General features: G+C 38.4%; 1 protein-coding gene across 1 annotated transcript; it reads right to left on the reverse strand.

The window, feature by feature from the left end:
* Window positions 1-792: 792 nt before the first annotated feature.
* NGDN (neuroguidin) lies at window positions 793-9,186 on the reverse strand. The gene is made up of 11 exons (XM_079125609.1): window positions 9,110-9,186; window positions 8,720-8,779; window positions 7,906-7,977; window positions 4,059-4,196; window positions 3,626-3,710; window positions 3,489-3,541; window positions 3,130-3,253; window positions 2,866-3,034; window positions 1,562-1,718; window positions 1,363-1,420; window positions 793-974 (listed from the first exon to the last, which is right to left on the reverse strand). The coding sequence occupies exons 1-11, from the start codon at window positions 9,119-9,121 to the stop codon at window positions 955-957; spliced, it is 948 nt and encodes a 315-aa protein (XP_078981735.1). The 5' UTR covers window positions 9,122-9,186; the 3' UTR covers window positions 793-954.
* Window positions 9,187-22,095: the final 12,909 nt, after the last annotated feature.

Genomic DNA, 22,095 nt, shown 5'->3' on the forward strand with positions numbered 1-22,095 from the left:
AAATACTTGAATTAATTAATTCTGTAGATTTAACTCCCCTTTTTAGCCCTCTTTTCACTTTCTCTCACCAACAGAAGTATTCCCCAGAAAGAATACAACATCTCAAATATGTAATTCACTGGTCTCCTGACTGGAGGTTGGCTGATATTTCTGTGAAACTGACATTCTTTACTCTATCAAGTTTAGGATTTTCTTTTTGCCTGCTTTCTGGCACCCTTAGTTCTCTGTAAAAGGCTGGTCTTTACTGACTGGCAACAGGCCTTAGATGAAGGAGGGTCATGGAGGCTGAAAAACAACTCTTTGCTCTAATCAACTCATTCATTCTACTATTATCTACAAACTCTCTCAATAACTGAACAAAAATCATCTCTATGTTCATGTTATTTCAGAAAGAAATAGAGAAGCAGAGACAAAAATAACTCTTGCTGATGTGGAAAGGTTTTATCTTGTATTCCATTATAGTCAAGTACCAATGGTTTCCTGAACGACTAATGCCACCTGGTGGCCAGGCTAGATACATTAAGGAAATCTAAGATCCCCATACTTCAGATACTGTATCCTATTATTGTAAGTCATATAGAAAGTTGAGGCAACATGGGCTGGGAACAGATTATTCTACTCAATACTGTCAATTTTTTTTAAATAACCAATTTCAAGTTTCTGGGGAAAATATATTATCAAAGAAAATTTATAAAGCCAAATTTCTTGAACTTCCAAGAAAAATTTTATCTTTCCCTTTCCACCACCCATTCAACAAAAACACCCCATATACCCAGCAATTCCATCACTCAATACATGTGCAAAAGGGGTTTTAATTCAGACGTAAAATCAATTTTATTAAAGATCTTTCCACATGTCCAAAGCAAACAATGAATTTCAAGGAAAAGACCTACATACAATGAAAACAGAAGTATCCAGGATGACAAAAAATACATAAAACATGTACACCCATAATCACCGCCGCCTCCGAAAACCTGAAAGGAAGGGAAACCAAGAATGAGGCAAAGGACAGTTGGAAAAGTTGAAGGACAGGAAAAAAAGGACATTTAGAGAGGGTTCAAAAGGGGTGGGTTCTTAGGTAGTACTCTGTTATCTTCTCAGGACAAAAAACTAGAAGAATGAAATTGAAATGGGAATAGTTCCTTCAGGTGACTCTTACAGTTCTATTTAAGGAAATCTAATAAGAACTGTGGGACCTTGGAGATGGAATCTAGAGATCCCTTTTATGCATGATGGTGAAAAAGAACCCTCCTAAAGAGATTAAAAGCTGGTATGGAAGGGACACTATGGGGGTTGGTGACATCAGGATGGCAAATCCAATTTCAATTCCCTACCTTGTACTTGATCACTTAGTCCACTGACCTTTTTTCTTCCGACCTTTCTTAGGTATCTTCTTCCGCTTCTTAACAGGATTCTGATCCTGGAGACAAAAAGAGAAGTGAAGAAATGGCAATGCATTTCCAAGGGCCAGCATCCCTTCCCAAGTTCCTCATGGGACCAAGTTCCAAATACATTTAGCTAAACACGATAGCTGCCTCCTACCACTGTACCTCATCCTCACCTCATCAAGATGAGCGGTTCCTCCTGTCAATGCACTGATGTCACTGAAGTGTGTGAGGGAATGAAGCTGTGAACTCATGACATTTGCTCGTTTTCGCCGTCCTTTCTCTCGTTTACTGACACTTAAACGAACCATCATGCTTTCCTCATAGTTAATCCTGTCATGGAAAATCAGACATTGATTCCAGCAGACTCAAACCATGGTGCCAGAAAGTTCTAGACCAGAACCTGGGCCTGGGCATTTACTCTTCTTGGCTTAGTCAGATTTCATAGCAGACCAATACATTATTTAATAAAATCATATAGAATGATCAATACCAATGAAATGTTGTCTGTGCTAGAACTTCCCTCACCCCTAGATATGAATCCATAGCCCATCCATACAACTATTGAAGATATTACATCAGCATTTATTTCTTTTTTTCAGTACTGGGGATTGAACCCAGGGGCACTTTACCCTTGAGCTATATCCTCAGCCCTTTTTTAATCTTAATTTTGAGACAGGGTCTCATTAAGTTGGTGAGGCCTTCACGAAATTACTGAGACTGGACTCAAACTTGCAAGCTTCCTGCCTCAGCCTCCTGAATTAAGAAAATTCTTTTATTTTAGCTCTATGAGTAGAATTCTCTGTAAGTAGGATTCACTGAATGAATGGGCCCTTTCATGCAAATCTATCAACTGTACAGTCTGTACATGAGCAAAGTTGATGAGCCTGTATTGAAGTTATAATTGCTTTTCTACTTTTCTTCCCCGAATTTATATAGCATTCTCAATGCCTCTATAAAAACCTGCTTTTTCGGGGCTGGGGAGATAGGTCAGTCGGTAGAGTAAGCACAAGGCCCTGAGTTCGATCCTCAGCACCCCCAAAAAAAAAAAAAAAAAAAAAAAACCTGCTTTTTCTACCTTCACTGAAACAATAAGAATCGTGACAGTGAAATACAGGCTGTTAAAAGTCCTATAGGGACTTTATAGGATTTACTTGGGCCTAAACAGAAATGGGGAGGAAAAAAAATTTTGGGGGGGGCTGGGGAGATAGCTCAGTTGGTAGAGTGCTTGCCTTGCAAGCACAAGGCCCTGAGTTCGATCCCCAGCACCACAAAAAAAAAAAAAAAAAAAAAAAAAAATTATTTTTTCTAGTTCTCATTCCATATTTCAAACTTCTAATTCTGAAAACTATTATCCCAAATTTTCCACTCTACTTTCTATATGATGTTGGTTGTTTTGGAACCAGAATTAACATTTATCCTAAGTATGAGAACAGGTCTCTGTAAAGTAGAAATAATTTTTAATTCCAAGAGCTCACACCTATGTTGGTCTTCTTGACTCTGGCGAGTGACATGAGGATGGCGAGCATCTCGGATTTCCTCCGGAGCATCTGAGTACTGCTCCTTAAGTTCACGAATGACAGAACTGCTCAATGCTCGTCTTTTGGCTCGTTCCAGACGCTTTTTCTCCCGCTCAGCTTCTGTTTCATCTATGTGATAAAAATCCAAAAATGTTATCCCAGTACAGAGAAAAGGAGAAGAGAAACACAACTCATTCCAAGGAGGTAGTAGTCAAAACTCATACCATAATGTACTGGTACTAAGCGTGGTGGTACGTATTTCTTGGATACTCCTTCTGTAGATTTCTTTCTTGAAGACTCAGACTGGCTATCCTCTGTTTTATCTTCCTCTTCATCCTCAGAACTCAACTACAAAAGGAACAATGTCTCCTAACTTGGGAAGCATTGTCAAACAAGTGAGAAGAAACTCCAAAGCTGTAGTAGTACCCTTGGGAGATGGGACTACAAACAAAAGGGAGAAAGGGAACCTCATATTGAATTATTCTAAGGTAAATGCTGGAAAATCAATTCACAGGTGATCACCATTAGGTTCATGTTTGTATAGCTCCTTCAGGAAAATTAGGAGGATAATGCAACTGTTTACCTTGCTTATCATATTGCTGGGATGAGGCTTAAAATGAAGTGGGTCATTCTCACCTGAAACACAAAACCCCAGAGATTTTAAAAGACTTGGAATTTTATGATGATCCCCATAACTTTTATGATGGTTCTCTCACTTACTGAGGCTGCCTGTCACTGCAGTCTTAACCAGTTTGTCAATTTGATACTTCAGTTTTTGGTCCAAGGGACGAAGCTTTTCCAACACCTATAATGTAGGAGTTAAAAAGGATTAAATTCCTTTCTCCAAATCAAGCACATAAAAGAGTTCCCTGTGTTGAGGGAAAAAATACTTTTAAAAAAAAAAAAAAAAAAAAAAAAAAACTTGGCTCCTCAAACTTTCTATTGGAAATATGTGGGAATTGGGACACCCTATCACAAATATCACAAATTGATAAACAGCCTATACTTAAATAAAGTGTTTATTTAATCTTTAAAAAAATTTTTTGATTTCCTTACTTAAACTGAGAACACCCACTTAAATGAGAGCTACTATGTGAAACTTTAGAGTTCAGGATTTAGAAACCTACATCTCCAAAAAGCAAAGGTCTCATACCGTGCGAATCTCTACCAGTCTCAAAACTGCAGCATGTCCCTGAAGAGATCCTCCTGAGGCTTTGTCCAGGATGAGGTGGCTCAAATCCATAAGGTACATGAGCAGCAGCTGATCTTTCACTTCCAAGAAGCTGAGACCCTGAGTTGAACAAAACCGTGAGAGATGTAGATTCAGTTTTAGCCAAAGAATTGGGAGGAGCACCTAGGGCAAGCAGGATAATGACTTCTCAAGTTCAAGTTCTTCCCCCATCAGTTCATATAAGGTATCTAGAGTACAATAGTCCCTCCTCAACTATGGTCTTGCTTTCCACAGTTTCAGTTACCTACAACCAATCATAATTCAAAAATACCAAATGGAAATTCCATAAAGGAATAATTCATGTTTTAAATTGTCCACTATTCTTTGTAGTGTACTGAAATCTTGTGCCATCTCACTCCATCCTACCTAGGATGTTGAGTCATCCTTTGGTCTAATGTATTTACAAAGTACATGCTATTTGCCTATTAGTCACTTAGTAATCACTTCGGTTATCAGACCAACTGCCATAAGGGTTCAAATAACCCTTCTTTTACTTAATAAGGACCTCAACGTGCAAGAATAGTGATGAAAAGAGGGTAACAGCACAAAATGTGGAACAATCGACTATCTCTGTTAGTATGTGGCAACACTGTAGGGCCTATAGGGAAAAGCACAGTACACACAGGATTTGATTGGGTACTATTCACAGTATAGGGTATCAGCTAGGGGTTCTAAGAACATATCCTAAAGGATATGGGGAGACTACCATAGTTGAAAGAAGGAGCTATACTTAAAACTGCCAACAGAGAAAATTATGCTAACACAAGAGAAACAAAGCTCAGAGAACTAGTAGAAGAACAAAAGCAAAAAAATCAACAAAGTATCCCTCTAAAACTGTAACAAAGTATCCTATCTCAGAGCTACTGATATTTGGGGTCAGTTAATTCTTTGTTATGGAGGCTGTGCTGTTTTGCAGGTTTTCAGCAACATCCTTGGCCTCAACTCATCTATATCCTTGGCCTCAACTCATCTATATCCTTTCCCAAAGCTATTTGACTAATAGGCAAATAGCATGTACTTCGTAAATACATTAGACCAATGTCTAATGTCTCAATGCTGCCATTTTTTAAATTAATTTATTCTTAATTAAAATAAGTACTTATTTGCGGGGGGTGGGGGGGTGGGGACGATGGACCAGGGATTGAATCCAGGGGTGTTCAACCACTGAGCCATATCCCCAGCTCATTTTCACTTTTTATTTTGAGATAGTCTCTCTAAATTGCTTAGGGCTGCACTAAGTTGCTGAGGTTGGCTTTGAACTCATGATTCTTCTGCCTCAGCCTCCCAAGCCACTGGATTTACAGGCGCACGCCACCACACCCAGCACATACATCACTCTTACAATAAAAATTAAGACAGGAGGATTGTGAGTTCAAAGCTAACCTCAGCAATGGTGAGGCACTAAGCAATTCAGTGAGATCCTGTCTCTAAATTTAAAAAAATACAAAATAGGGCTGGGGATGTGTCTCAGTGGTCAAGTGCCCCTGAATTCAATTCCCAATACCAAAAAAAAACCCCAAAAAACAAAAAACAAAAAAAAAATTCAAAAGAATGTTATCTCAAAGTGGTGATTAAACTGATTTTTCATTTTCTTCTTTGTGGTTTTATGTATCTCCCACACTATCCAAAATTAAAATTTTATTATACGGTTGGAGTGTAGCTCAGTGATAAGAGTGCCTGCCTAACACACATGAGGGTTAGATTCATACTACCACCAACAATAAATAAAGTGTACTATATTTATAGGCAGAAAATGAAGAGAATATTATATTTATTTTTAAACAAAATAAAGCAATATATGTGAGCATGACTTAAGTTATACTTATAAAATAAGACAAATGAGTCTTGTGACTACATAAAATGAAAATTGACGGAGTCCACAGCCTTACCTTAGTTAAGATCACACAGTAATAGGAGTAGAGGTAAGATTCAAATGCAGTTTGACTCACCTGAGCCTTGGGTATCTTTAAATTAATATAATTAATTCTTGTTAGTAGCCCCAGTATGTATGGTACTGGAGCATGAGAAAAGGATTTAAAGAATGACAAGTTGAGTTTAAATTCTGAATTAGGTATTTGGTAATTAAATATTGGGTAAGTCACTTAACCTGGTGACCTCAGACTTCCCATATGTAAAATATGTACGATATTTTATTCCTGCCCCAAAGAATAATCACAAGGCACAAATAACATGAAGGCAATTTGAAACCTATTAAGCACCTTGTAAAAATCTTTGATCCCAAAAGAAAATAAATCTGTTTAATGAATAAACAAATACAGAGTGATCTAAGAAGTAGGCTGACAGCCCAGCACTAATATTATCAAAGCAAGGTACCTAGGACATAAATAGGTAAAATTTGAGAAACAGGATCTTTTGACAATGCTTGGGCATTGGTGCTGTCAAGTTCAAACTGGTTATGAATATATGAGAGAAAATACCTAAAGATATGCAATAAAAACAAAAATCATGAGAAAGAATAGTCTTATCTTTCTAAAAATACAAGTTTGCTATAACTCCCATGCTCAAAAAAATTTCAGTAATTCTTACCTACTACAATGACTTCTGTATTTTTACTTAACTATGAAAGAGTTTGCTTAAATATGATTTTAGGTCAAAAGCTCAATATGTAAAACAAATATTACCAGAGTTTTCTAGTTTAGGTAGGTATAAGAATTCCAGAGTTGTCCTCCCACACTAATACCAATAATCCCTAAATAGGTTCTACCAGACCCTAATTTGGAAACTATCATACTTCAATTTTTAGATGCACCATTTTCATATTTTAACTTCTCTAAAATTTAGATGCATGTTTCAGTCAATAGTATCTTAGCACTATGTTACAGATTAATAGATTCTTTCTTAAGAAGGTAATTTCCCCTTATCCACAGGTGATACATTCCAAAACCCCCAGTGGATGTCTCTAATGGGGTGGATAATACCAAATCATACACACACACACACACACACACACACACACACACATACACACATGGTTTCTTCCTATGCACACATACCAATGATAAATTTTAACTTATAACTTTGGCACAATCAAAAAATTAACAGCAAAGAGTAAGATGGAACAATTATAACTTCACACTATTATAAAAGTTATTTAAAAGGTATAAGTTATGTCAGAAATTTTTCATTTAATATTTTCAGACCACAATTAACCTCAGGCAATTAAAACTGCAGAAAGTGAAATTCAGATAAGGGACTACCATATATAAAATTAAGTAGTAGGTTCTAATTACTAGCATCTTAGATCAGATGAAACACAATAGTAGCTCCTCCACTGGCCTACAAAGGTCTTCAGAATGACTTTTTCCAGTCTTACTTCATACCCCCATCACACATACATATGAAATGTACATTCATCCAGAAATTACTTATCTCCTACCTCAGAACATCACCATGCTTTCAGACCTCTGTGTCTTTGTACATGCTCTTTCCTTCTGTTTCTGACTCCTATGTACTTTTCAAAAGCCTGCTACCTCCTCTGAGAAGCCTTCCTTGATTTGACTCCCTCTGCTCCTCTGGCAGTTCTCACTGTTTGTTTGGCACCTCACTCCTCAAGACTCTGCAATGTAAATGCTAATTCTCATAGTTATTGTTTCAATTCATCTTCCCCATGAGATTCTAGCACAGAAGTTGAATTTTATCCATCTTTGAAGCTCTAGCACTTGGGAGATAAAATACACAACACATCTATGATGAATGAATTATTGGGAACATCCAGTTAGGGGATGCTTACTCTTTAAACACATCTTACCTTCTCTGTAGGATAGGCTCCAGCTCGAACTTTTTTGGTCAGTGCTTGCACTTGTGCGGTTACAGCCACCACCTGAAATTAGACCACTGAAACAGCTGACTAGGCTACATCAAGTCATGTCTGTAACTGTGAAAGGCAAAAGCTAAACAATGCCACCTAAAAATTATCTGCAACACTGTCCGAACAACAGTACTATCTTCTCAAATCTGGGAAAGAACAGGAAAGGTGGTTCTGATAGTTCTTCAAAGGATAGAAACAGGGCTGGGGTTGCAGCTCAGTGGTTGAGCGCTCGCCTAGCACATGTGAGGCACTGGGTTTAATCCTCAGCACCACATAAAAATAAACAAATAAAATAAACATATTGTGTTCATCTACAACTAAATTTTTTTTAAAAAAAAACATTTCTTAAAGTTGTGCGGGTGGGTGACATCCTTATCAAACTATGCTGGAGGGGATGAGAATTGGAACAGTGGTGATAGAAGAACTATAACTTTATGTGCCCTGAATGAATTTATAAAGCATAAAACTATATAAATGTATGTTAGGTGGGCACCCAAAGTGTAAATCACTCCTGTTCCAGCATCGGTTTCCTTAGCTTTAAGAAAAAAAGGAACTGACTAATGACTTCGTTTTAGAGCTTTCTGTATTTCCTTGGATGAAGTAATCTATTACTTTCAGTTCTGGTCTGAAAGGATTTTTTGTTAAATTATTCTACTCTTCCGGTATTTGATAGCACCCAAATATGTGCTCCCAAAGCACACAAAGTCAAAGCCAATCCGTGACTAATCTATTCCAAAGGGACGACACTCCTCACCTGTTCCTGGAGGTTTTTCAAGAGTGTCACGGCACTAGGCACGTCTGACTCCAGCACCCCCTACAGAAGAGAAAGAAAAAGTCATACTAATAAGAAAAAGGAATACCTGGGGTAAGAAACTTCCCCGTCTCCTTCGAACACTCCACACTTGGGGCCTTTTCACCCTGGTGCACCGGCACCCTAGCCTGAAAGCAAATTCCTCGTGTTACTGGAAAGGAGAGGTTAACTCCTGCCCCAAGTCTCCCTACTATTGCCTGGCTGCTCTAGGGAGGCCATCTCCCTGAAGCCACTTTCATCAGCACCCTTCCCTGCTGCCAACAGTGTCCTTTGGGTCACTAAAAAGAAAGGAGCAATCCATAATAGCGACGCGAGAAAGTACACCACACTCACCGGCGCTGCCATCTTTGCAAACCCGCCCCTTCCGTTGTCGCATTTCCTGAGCGCTAGCACCTGCTTCCTAGAGTTGAGAGACAACCGCAGCCAATAGGAATAGGGGTTCTCTCACTTCCGTCTTGAACAGGATGGGAGGGAGGCGGGACCTAATATAGCCAATGGAATAAAGGAACTGGCTAAGTTCGTCAGACTCAGGAGGCAATCTAATGACGTAAAGATGGTCTTGGAGAGAAGAATGTGATTGGTAAATTGTGAAGAATGATTGAAACCAAACCAATAAAAACTGCGTTGGTGATTGATTGAAAGTTTAAGTTCCCAATGGATAAAGGAATCAACTGAGCGAACTGAGAGTGTATTGGCTCCCCGATGCCGCAGTACCAGTCTTTTTCATGGCGTTTTTCTTGTAGTACAAGAACTGGCCGCTAGGTGGCGAAACTCGGCTTCGCTCCGAGAAATTCATGTTGCGGAGCCGCCATTGCGGGCTTTACTTCCAAGACGCAGTCCTTGTGTGATGATGGAAAGGTCACTCGGTCTCTCAGTCTTTTTCATCTGTAAATACGAGAGCTGGACCAGAGAAACCCAGAGCCAGAAGCCGATTGCAAGGACACTAGCCTGCCCTTGTCGTGCGGACGCGGGAGCGGAGAGGGAAGGCGCCAATGCCCACAGGAGAAGGAATACGTTCCTCAAACAAGGAAACAGTTTATACCTACGTAACTTTCCCCTGGGCCTACAGGTCCACCTCAGTACTTGGTTCAGACCGAGCCTGCGCATATTTCCTATGCTCCCTCATCTTTTCTCAGTATTTCCAGCTCGCTCGCTTCTGGCAGGCTTATGAAGTCGGTGGAATGGACATTAACTGTTTCCATCATCTGCATTGGGAAATAAAACATTAAAAGGACAGATGATGGCCCTGAGGTTTTTTTTTTTTTTTTCCATAGTGATGGTGTAGCCGACCTAGTAATAGAATCCGATCTGACTTGGAGCTGTCTTATGGAGTTGAGGATGAGCCCCCTGTCTCGGCAAACTGGGTGAGGGAAGTCCTGGTTTCTGAGCCTTGCTGGACTCTGGAAGGCGGCAGTGTCTCTTGACAGTCATTTGCTGCGTTAGGCCCAGCTCAGAAGCTAGGAGTGCCCTAAAAGCGTAGTAGGTTAACCAACAGCTTTTGTATTGTTTATCAGAGCTTTTGTATTGTTTATGAATAGTTTCTATTTCAACAGTTCCTCAATTCTGTCTAGCTAAATAAAAAAATAAGCTTTTCCTTTCCTTGGAACTTCAAACTTTGTTTATATGCATTACGAGTATTCGTAAGAAAACGAATTTCACTGCCTTGTTTTTTAATTATTAAATTACTTATCAACCATTCCTTATGTTACAAGAAAATCTTGGAGTTAACAATATAATAAATCTCAGTAAAGCTCTTACAGATTAAACCAACAAGCAAAGAACACGAGATCATTACATTTGTCTTCTATTTCTTTGAACAGTTCCACAAACTGATCATCATTCATAACATTTACATGTACATATACCAATATACTGGATAAAAAACTATTTATTTTTTTGAAATGGGATCTCACTACTACCCAGGCTGCCCTCAAATTCCTAGATGCAAGTGAGCTTCCTGACTCAACTTTCCCATTGCCAGGACTATAGGCACATCCCAGTCTGAGCAAATTTAATATCCTTTTTGAGATTTAATATACACATCACAAAATTCACCATTTAAAGGATATAGTTAAGTGGTTTTTGCTGTATTCACAAGACTTGTGCAAATATTACCATAATCAATTATAGAGTGTTTTACCACTCCAGAAGAAACCAGTACCCACTAGTAGTCATTCCTCCTTTTTCCCCACCCCTCTTCCACCCCAGCTCTGGACAACCACTAATCTACTTGGTTTCCCTATAGACTTACCTGTTCTGGACATTTCTTTAACATGAAATTATGCAATATGAAGTCTTTTGTGATTGACTGCTTTGACTTAGCATGTTTTCAAGGTTCATTCATATTAAAGCACACATCAGAATGTTATTCCTTTCTATTGCTGAATAATTTTTCATTGTATGGCTATACCACATTTGATTATTCATTCATCACTTCATGGACATTTTGGTTGCTTCCAAAAAGGTCTTGGGAAGAATTTTTTTTTCACTATTATGACTAGTTCTGCTATGACAATTGTATACAAAATTTTGTGGGAGCATGTTTCTTTTGAGTATATAAATAGGGGTGGACCTCAGCATATATTCAAAAAACTTAAAATTGGCATACTATAGTGATGCAGTCATATCCACGTTTATAGCAGCTCAATTCACAATAACTAAGCTATAGAACCAACCGAGGTGCCCTTCCATAGACCAATGGATAAAGAAAATGTGGTATATATACACAATGGAATATGACGCAGCCATAAACAAGAATGAAATTATGGCTTTTGCTGGTAAATGGATGGAACTGGAGACTTTCGTTCTAAGTGAAATAAACCAGTCCCCAAAACCAAAGGCCAAATGTTCTCTCTGATATGCAGATGCTAACTCACAATAAGCAGGCAGGTGTGGGGTGGAAGGGAAGAATAGAAGTTCACTGGATTAAAAACAAAGGCAAATGAAGGGAAGGGAGGATGAGAATGGGAAAGATAGTAGAATGAATCGGATGTAACTTTCCTATGTTCAGTGGAAACTTCACGTCATGTAAAACCACAAAAATGAGAAGTTGTACTACATGTATGTATGATATGTCAAAATACATTCTACTGTCATGTATAATTAAAAATTTTTAAAAATTTAAAGAAGTAAAAAATTATAAATAAGAGTGGAGTTGCTAGATCATATGGTTAACTCTATATTTAACCATTTTAGAACTGACAGGCTAAAACAGGACTGCACTATTTTACATTGCCACCAACAATAAATGAGTTCCAATTTTTCCATATCCTTGCCAACACTTGTTATAATCTACCCTTTAAATCATAGCCACCATAGTGAGCATGAAGTAGTGTCTTTTGTGGATTTGATTTGTATTTCTCCAGTGGCTAACAATGCTGAACATCTTTTCATGTGTTTATAGGCCACTTGCATATCCTTGAAAAAAAGTTCTATTCAGATCATTTCCCATTTTTCATTGAGTTATTTATAATTTTATCATTGGTTCAAGAGTTCTTTACATGCTCTGGATGCAAGTCTCTTCATAAACAAATGATCTGCAAATATTTTGTGGGTTGTCTTTTCACTCGATGGTATTATCTGAAGCACAAAAGTCTTTCATTTTGATTTTGGTGAAGTCGAATTATCTATTTTTTCCTGAGTTGCTTGTGCTTTAGGTGTCACATCTAAGACAGTGTAGCCTAATACAAGTTCATGAAGATTTGTGCTTAGGTTTTCTTCCAAAAATTGAGGTTTTACACTTAGCATTTGATCCATTTTGATTTAAATGTTATGCATTGTGTAATGTAGGAGTTCACTCACTCCTTTGCATGTGGATATTCAGTTGTCCCAGTTGTTGAAAAGACTATTCTTTCCCCATGAAATTGTCTTGGCACTTATCCTGAAACTCAAGTGACCATAAATGTACAAATTTATTTCTGGATTTTAAATTCTATTTCATTGATCTATATGTCTTTCCTCATACTAGTACCGTACTATCTTGGTTTCTGTACCTTTGTAATAGTTTTAAAATGAAGAACTAGCTGGGCATGGTGGTTCACACCAGTAATCCCAGCAACTCAGGAGGCTAAAGCAGGGGGAATCGTAGGTTCAAGGTCAGCCTCAGCAATTTAGCAAGGCCCAGAGCAACTCAGCAAAACTCTGTCTCAAAATAAAAAATTAAAATAAAAAGGGTTGGGGTGGAGCTCAGTGGTAAAGCACCCCTGGGTTCAATCCCTAGTACCAAAAACAAACAAACAAAAACAACTATAAACTAAGAAACCAGGTAAAAAGGGCTGGGGATGTAGCTCATAGGTAGAGCATCTCTGGATTCAAACCCCAGTACCACAAAAATAAATAAATAGATAGATCAACCAGTAAGTAAATAAATAAATAGTGTAACAATGGTTTAGTTTATGCTTTGAATATAACCCTTCTGCTCTGCCACTGCAACCTTTTAAAAAATGGACATGATTCTTTCTCTTCCTCTCTCCCTGCTCCTCCCTAATCTCTCGCCCTCCATAATCTCAGGAGAAACATGATTACCTTTCTTCTCCATCCTAGACAGAGTTTTCTGTCTCTTGAGTACACACCCACCATAGGAACGAAGTAACCCAAACTTTGGGGATGGTACCAGAAGATCTCAGAAATAACTATCTCCCAAATTAACAAGGGAATTACAACTCCAGACAGAGGATACATGGAATCCCTCTTTAAAAGCCCCTGTTCCTGTTGATGGGCAGAATCACACAGCCTTTGGGCCAGGAGCTCCCTGTGTTTCTCCTTTGCTAGCAAAACAATAAACCTTCTTTTCCCTTTTTCTCAAAATCGTGTCCTCGTTATTGGATTGGCACTGGGGACAAGGACCGAGATTTCAGCAACAATAGACGTATTCATCCTCTGATTTCGTTCTTTTTCAAGATTATTTGGCTATCCTGGGTGGTTCACAGTATGAATTTAAGGATCAGTTTGTGAATTTATGCCAAAAGAATCTTGCTGGAATTTTGATAGGGTTTATGTAGAATCTAGATCAATTTGGGGAGTGTTTTAATGTTAACAATATTAAACATTCAGATCCATGAACACGAGATGTCGTTCCAATTATTTAGGTCTTCTTTAATTTCTTTCAACAATATTTTGTAGTTTTCAGAGTCTAGTTTTGCATTTCTTTTATTAAATTTATTATTGATTTTTAAAATTATCTTTCATGTCTCATTAGTTTCCTATGGCTGTTTTTACAAATTACCATAAACTTGTTGGCTTAAAACAAAGGACGTTTATAATGTTACCATTCAGCAGCCAGAAGTCTGAAATCAAGGTGTCAGTGAGGCCACATTCCCTATGAAGGAGCTAGGGAGAATTTGTTCCTGGACTTTTCCAAACTGGCATTCCCTGACTCTGGTCACATCATTCCAGTCTCTGCTTTCTTAGTCACACTGCCTTCTCCTATGTGTTGATAATCTTCTCTGCCTCTGGTGCTTTTGGTTATTATTTTGTTTTCTGTGTTACTGGGAATTGAATCCAGAGGCATTATACCACTGAGCTACACCCCCAGCCCTTTTGATGTTTTTTTTTTTTTTTTTGAGAGTTCTCACTAAATTGCCTGAGGCTGCCCTCAAACATATGATCCTCCTCCTGCCTCAGCTACCCAAGTTTCTGGGGTTACAGGCATGTGTAGCCACATCAGTTCTGCCTTTGTTGTTGTTGTTGTTGTTTGGTTTAGGTACTGGGGATTGAACCACTTAACCACTGAGCCACATCCCCACCCCTTTTTAAATATTTTATTTAGAGACAGGTTCTCATTAAGTTACTCAAGCCTCACTAAATTGCTGAGGTGGGCTTCGAACTTGGGATCCTCCTGCCTCAGCCTCGGGAATCACTGGAATTACAAGCGTATGCTACCATGCTGTCTGTTTCTTGTTTTAAAATTCCAGTAAATTTATACTTTTAACCTAACATGACTGGAACACCATCCATTTTGATAAGAACTAACTTTTTCATATCTAAAAATGTTTTTTAAGCCATGAGTTTGATTTTGGTGGGAGAAAGCCTCAAACTGACAGCGTTTCTTTATAAATTTAGAAGTCCTTTGACACAAAAAAGAAAACAACAGCAACCGAAAGTATTAATTAGACAGGGTCTCTTATACTGCATGATTCATGTAAAGCTAAAGTCTAGGGAGGCTGATGCAGGATTGAAAGTTCAAGGCTGGCCTCAGCAATTTAAGCAAGGCCTTGTCTCAAAATTAAAAAAAAAAAAAATTCAAAAGGGAGCTGGGAAGGTAGCTTAATGGTAAAGCTCCCCTGGGTTCAATTCCCAATACCAAAAAAGAGAAAAAGAGGTGTGGTGATGCTAGCCTATAATCCCAGTGACTCTGGAGAGATGGCAGGAGAATGGCAAATTCAAGGCCAAGCCTCAGCAACTTAGCAAGACAGTGTCTCAAAATCAAAACTAAAAAGGACTGGGGATGTGACTCAGTAGTTAAACAACCCTGGCTTCAATCCCCGGTATCAAAAGAGAAAGAAAGGAAATAAAATGAAAGAAAGGGCACTTGCAATTTTTTTGAAATTTTGAACCAAGTGAACTTTATATTGTTAGAAATGTCCTGAGTTCTATGGACAATAGTTTAATAGCTCAAATTTAAAATATTTCAACTTAAAAAAATCTTTTTTTAGCCTTTCCTCATAATTTTCTGATGAAATTTTCATATCTGAAATAATAATTTATTTTACATATCCCATCCAGAAAATGGATTTATGTGGGGTTTTGTTTCATTTTCTTGTGGTGCTGGGGATTGACCCCAGGGCCTTGTGCTTGTTAAGGCAGCAGTGCTGTACCAATGACCTACATCTCCAGCCCCATAATCTAAGTTATTTTATAGCTGGGTAAAATTACAAGCTCAGATTCTGTTTAAAAATAATTTTTCTTAAATTTGTACATTTAATTTTTAAAAATATTTAAAAAATATTTTTAGTAGTCAATGAACCTTTATTTTCTTTATGTATTTGTTTATTTATTTATATGCAGTGCTGAGGATTGAACCCAGGGCTTCACACATATCAGGCAAGTGCTCTACCATTGAACCACAACCACAGCCCCTGGACATTTAATTGTTATTTCAGAACTAATTTCATCAATTCTTTTTCACTGTTGAGTGGAAACTTGTTATCAAGATCACTGTGTGTTGAAAATGTTTCTTGATAGTGTTCATTTTACTTTCTTAAAATTTTCTCATGCAACCAATAGCTTTTACCCCATTTTTCTTTGCTGCTGCAAATGGCTATAGTCATTCAAAGTGAAATTTACAACAAACCATTCTTTACTTCTTTTTCTTTACTATTTCTGTGGTGATACTAACTTCTGAATTGACACTGAATTCACAAATTTTGGTAAGTTGTATTTTTGTTTTGATTTATTCTAAAATAATTTTTAATTTGTCCTGAGAGTTATTCTTTAGCCTATGTGTTATTTAAAAGTATGTTGTTTAATCTCCAAATATTTTGAAATTTTACAGATCTCTTTCTGGCTATTGATTTCTAGTTTAATTTCACTGTGATCTAAGAATGTACTTTGTACAATGCATATTCTTTTGAATTTGTTTAGGTGTGTTTATGCCCCAGAATGTGGACTATCTTGAGGAATGTTTCATGTGAACATGAGTAAGATGTGTATTCTGCTGTCACTGGATGAAGTATTTTATACATTTGATCCAGCTGATTAATGGCTGTTCAGGTCAACTATGCCTTTACTGATTTTCTACCTGCCAAATCTATCATTTCCTATCTGCCATATCTACTGATAGAGTGGTGTTGAAGTCTTCAACTATGATAGTGGATTTATCTATTACTCCTTGTAGTTCTATCGGTCTTTGCCTTATGTATTTTTGACCTCTCTTTTTAGATGCATATACACTAAGAATTTTTGTTGAGTCTTCTTGGAGAATTGACCCCTTTATCATTATACAATGCTCCCTCTTGATCCCCAATAATTTTGTTTTTCTGAGGTCTTCTTTGTCTACAATTAATATAGTTATTTCAGCTTTCTTTTGATCAGTGTTAGCATGGTCTATCCTTCTCCATCTTTTTACTTGTAATACAGCTGTGTTTCTATTTTTTAAAATAAGTTTCTTTTTTTCCCCTTTAATTTCCTTGGTCTGTCTAATTGCTCTGGCTAGAGTTTCAATGACAGTGTTGAATAGAAGTGGTGAAAGGGGGCATCCCTGCCTTGTTCCAGTTTTTAGGGGGAATGCTTTCAGTTTTTCACCATTTAGAATGATATTGGCCATGAGCTTCGCATAGATGGCCTTTAAAATAGGTTTCTTGTAGATAACATATAGCAGAGTTTAGGGTCTCCCAATCTCCCTACTTTCTTTCTGTGTGCTAATCAAAAATCATACTCTGTGTTGACCCCCTTTTTATTATTCCCATTTTACGAATATTAGTGCAATAAATTAAAGTTATAAAAATTATGAGGTTCTAGGAATATAGAATTTGGATTGATAGAATATAAGATTATGTACATTAAAAAAAAATTTTTTTTTGGCGGTGCTGGGGATCGAACCTAGGGATTTGTGCTTGCAATGCAAGCACTCTACCGACTGAGCTATCTCCCCAGCCCCAAAATTTTTGAAAATATATAGTGGGCTGGGGTTGTGGCTTAGTGATAGAGTGCTTGCCTAGCATGTGTGAGGCACTGGGTTTAATCCTCAGCATGACATATAAATAAATTTTAAAAAATAAAGTCCATTGACAATGAAAATAATATTTAAAAAATATATATATATATACATACACACAGCAGCCATTAAAAGAAGGATATATGATCTCCCCCGACAAAACACACCCCTTGGAAAGAACAGGCAAAATGAGAATAGTGATTGTGATTGGGTAGGAGAATTTGCCTTGGGTATCATCTTTGCACTTGTAGAGTTTCAACAAAAGTTTTGTTTGCTTTTAGGCACTTTAGGAGTAACTGTATCAGATCAGAAAGTGTGTTCATGGAAGAGCCACTGAGTTGTACCTGGAAAGGCAGGCAAGAAAATTCCCACCAAAGTCAGGGAGTGGAAAAGCCCAATCTGGGGTGAGGGTGCTGTTGTAGATCAATGAGATCTGGAGGAGGAAGATGGTGACAGAATAAGGTGAGGCAATCAGGCCGTTCATGGAGTGCCTTTAAATACCAGATAGAGTCCAGGATTTGTCTTTGAGACAACTGGGAGCCCAGTGAGTCCTATGAATGACATATGTAAGAAGAGGCACTTAAAGAAATTAAGTCTGCTGGACATTTGGTGAAATGAGCAGCTGGAGGACTAAGTTAAGGACTAAGTTAAGTTGCTATTGCAATTATCCAAGCATGAAAAGGTGCCTTGCATAGTGTTTTTAAGAGTGTAAAAGAAGGGAACACACAAAATATTTTAAAGGTGGAATGTACAGTATAGTAGAAATGATAAGAAATGCCTTTCTCCGTGGGCCCTTTCCCCATCTCTTCCCTAATGCCCAACTTCTATAGGCAGGCAGTGTTCTTCATTTCCTACTTGTGACCACAAATCTTGAATTGCTTATGCAAACATATTATAAAACTTAATGCTACTTTTTCCAAAAATGACTGTTTTTAGCACCTATCCTATAAAATCAGTTGATGTCACTTTTCCCTCTTAAAACATATTAATAGAGCTGTGAATGTAGCTCAGTGGTACAGCACTTGCCTAGCATGCAAAAGACCCTGCCTTCCACCCCCAATACACCCTGAAAATAAAAGAAAGCACACACACACACACACACACACACACACACACACACACACACACACACACACATTAATCTCTTCTATAGGTTCTATAGATTCAAGTCATGACTCCCTTACATGGTCCACAAAGTTCTTTATGATTAGCCCCCGCCTGCCTTCCAGGCCCTTCTCTTACCATGGTCTCCCTGATTACTCCCATTGTAGCCATAGGGAATCGGTTTCAGCTCCTCTCCAACCTTTGGCTATTTTGATCTCACCATTTACCTCCAGCCTTTCCAGAAGATCTCACCTTAAGTGTGGTTTCCAGGGAGATTCCCTTGATCCCTACTCCAGATAAAGTAGACTCGCATCCTGCTCCAAGGACATGCAGGATTTTTTTTTTTGTCATGGCACTTGGTACTTCAGTCTTCGTAGTACCTGTTGTGCTACATTGCCACTGCCTCTGTGCCTGCCTGCTCCTCTACATTGTCAAAGGAAATTACAATGGAGACTGGACCTGAAGGATCCCTGAGCAGATGAAGCTACTTAAGCTTCTTAAGTAATTCTAACCTTGCTTGATTTGCAAACATAAGCAAAACTTAATATGAGCTATCCCTTGAAAAACAGAACATAAACTCAACCAATCAGAAGCAGCAACAAGTTATTGTACTGGGGACTTAACAACAGGATAAATCAAATAAGGCAACTCTATAACTGTAACCAATCAAATATTTTCTTTGCTTTACTTCCATCTTCATCCCATAAAAGCCTCCCCTTGCACTCCTTCAGCTATGGAACTCCCAAATCACTTCTGGTTTGAGCTGCCTGATTCATGAATTACTGTTTACTCAGATAAACTCAAAATTTTATTGTGCTTCTGTTTATCTTTCTAACAATAGTAAGCTGTGAGTTTCTGAAGTCAAAACTTGTGCTTGCCACAAATTTGGTACTTGATCAATATTGGTGGAATGAATTCCTGGGGGTGTGGTGGGGGATGTTCCTGTTAACTGTTATGCCCATTCACTCTAACTGAACAGTCAACCTGGAAGGAACTATAATCTAGAACTAGACAGGATCCACTGCCATGGGACAGAGGTTGGAAGGACAACCAGACCAGCCTAATGGTAGATAAAAGGAATTAGTCTATTAAAGTAGTCAGAATCAGAGATGTGCTGGGCAAGGTGGCACATGCCTGTAATTCCAGTTGCTCAGGAGGCTGAGTCAGGAGGTTGTAAGTTCAAAGCCAGCCTTAGCAACTTTGCAAGGATCTAAGCAATTTAGCAAGAACCTGTCTCTAAATAAGATTTAAAAAAAAAAAAAAGGACTGGGGATATGGTTCAGTTGTTAGTCCTCAGTACCAAAAAAAAAAAAAAAAAAAAAAAAAAAAGAATTAAAGAATCAGGAAGATTTTCTACAATAGGGCCCTGGAATAGGTTTGGAAGGCCAAGCAGGCAAGTGGTAGTAGTAGATGATAATAAATACCACTTATTCAGCATTCACTTTTTGTTGTGGGCTGTGCCTGTAACTTCAAGATCAGTTACTGATTCTCAAGCTAAGTATATGAGGTAGGTATTACCATCCACATTTTATAGATCAGACTGAAGTTTAGAGCTGAGATATAAAGCAAGATCTTCGTGGTTAAAAGCTGTGCTCTTCCCTCTACATTAGAGCTTCTCAAACTTTAATGTGCATGAAATCACCTGGAGGTCTCCTTAAAATGTTAATATTGCAATAGGCCTAGGCTGGGGCCAAGGTTCTGCCGTTCTAACAAACTCCGGTGGATGTTGATGCTGCCAGTCCACGGAATATGCTTTGAGTCAGGAGATTGTATATGATACCTCATTTTTTTCTCTCAGTCTTTAGTTGTTGTCCTAGGTCACATAGCTGGTCCATGGTAAAACCAGGATTTTTGAATCCGTGGCTATTTGACTCCAAAACCTAGTTCTTAGGCATTAAAATATGCTGTCTCCTACTAGAAGGGAACAGGACCCCCAGTTTCCGGGTTGGGTTTTAAAATAAAATTAAATTTCTGGGGAATAGCAGGCAAAAGTACTAAAAGGGTTACTAAGACAGATCCTCTGACAGAAAGTAAGACTAGGGCTTAGTTACCAGACTATGGCACAGGGTGGGGCCCAAGTCTTAAGAACAAGACTGAAGCTGAATTTCCAGGTGTGGGCCAGAGCCCATTGGATCCCTCCTCCTAGATCCTGAAATGGTGCCAGTGACTGGAGCAGGACTGGTGCTGCAACTGCAATGAGCATGGGAGAAAAGGACAGAGGGACTGAAAGCGAGACTACTTCATATTCACCTCCCCAGGATCCTTCACTCTGCCCGGAGAGGTGAGGCCTTTTTCTAAGGCTCAGCAGTAGACCCTACTCCCTGCACTCCTCTTTCCCATCCTCCATTCTCTTGATTCCCTCCCATCCTCAGTCCTCTGCTTGCATGTTCCCTATTTGCAGAACAGGAAAGGCCTATGTTTCAGACCCTTATTCAATTGACTAAGCACTCTCAGGATCCATAATAATCGCCTTATGTTTTTCTTTCTTTTTTTCTAGTCTGTATTATTCCCTTTGATAGACCAGGGCATAGGGTGGGTCTCTGGGAAGGTGCAGAGGAACTATTATTAGCTCTGTGGCATGTGCAGCCAGGAGGAGCATAGAGCAGAAGAGTGGAGCACTGGGTGTTTTGATGGTTTTGATCCCATGCTTTTTCACATCAGGAGTCCAGCTGTCCATGCTATACCAACTGTCAGTTCAAGAGCTGCTTCAGAGTCAGTGACTAAATTAGGCTCTTGTTCAGAACTTTTGATTGACTTTTGTCTAAAAAGTCAGAACTTCAGAACTTCCACAACAAAGGACAGGTACAAATGTGACCTTTGGGATAAGTTACAGTGTTCAAAAGAGAAAAGTGATCAGATAAATTTCTTAGCATAAAAAATGATGTTTCAGAAATGACATTGCAAAATAAATTATATCAATGTTACTGTTGTGAAAAAAAAAAAAAAGTCTTTTTCACAGGCAGAGACAGGTAATAACCCCTCCACCATGACCCAAGACCACCATGTGCCTACCATCACTTCTGCTCCCAGGCAGGTCTTCTCTGTCCAAATGACCCCTTTTGTTCAAGGGCAAAAGAAGAGCAGATATAGAAAGGGGAAAATGTTGACATCCTCTTATTTACTTATCCCTCCTTGGCCTCTTTGATTCATTTAAAAATTCATTTTGATTCCTTTTTGAGACCTGATTATTATGGAGCCTCTATATCTGTTGCTGATTGAAAAATGCAAGTCCAAATGAAGAGTCCCCGCTAGGGTCATCCATGACATGAGAAACTTCCAAATTCTACAAATATTTCATTTTTGTATATCCCAGTTGTTTATTATTATTATTATTATTATTTATTATTATTATTACTACTACTACTACTACATGCCAGGCACAGTGGCATATGCCTGTAGTGCCAGCCACTTGGGAAGCTAAGGCAGGAGGATCACTTGAGCCTGGGAGTTCATGGCCAGCCTGTGCAACATAGCAAGACCTCAGTCTAAAACAAACAAAATCCCTCACAACATGTATTTTTTTACATATACATAAAAGATTCCAGATGGATATACTTCAACT

The sequence above is a fragment of the Sciurus vulgaris genome, assembly GCF_902686455.1.
Source record: "Sciurus vulgaris genome assembly, chromosome: 2".
NCBI classification, from domain to species: domain Eukaryota; kingdom Metazoa; phylum Chordata; class Mammalia; order Rodentia; family Sciuridae; genus Sciurus; species Sciurus vulgaris.

Coding starts and splice junctions, on each gene's coding strand:
- NGDN (XM_079125609.1), bottom strand. Junction 3,542..3,625: donor TGCAGTGACAGGCAGCCTCA/GTAAGTGAGAGA, acceptor TTTGTGTTTCAG/GTGAGAATGACCCACTTCAT. Junction 975..1,362: donor GAAAGGTCGGAAGAAAAAAG/GTCAGTGGACTA, acceptor CCTTCCTTTCAG/GTTTTCGGAGGCGGCGGTGA.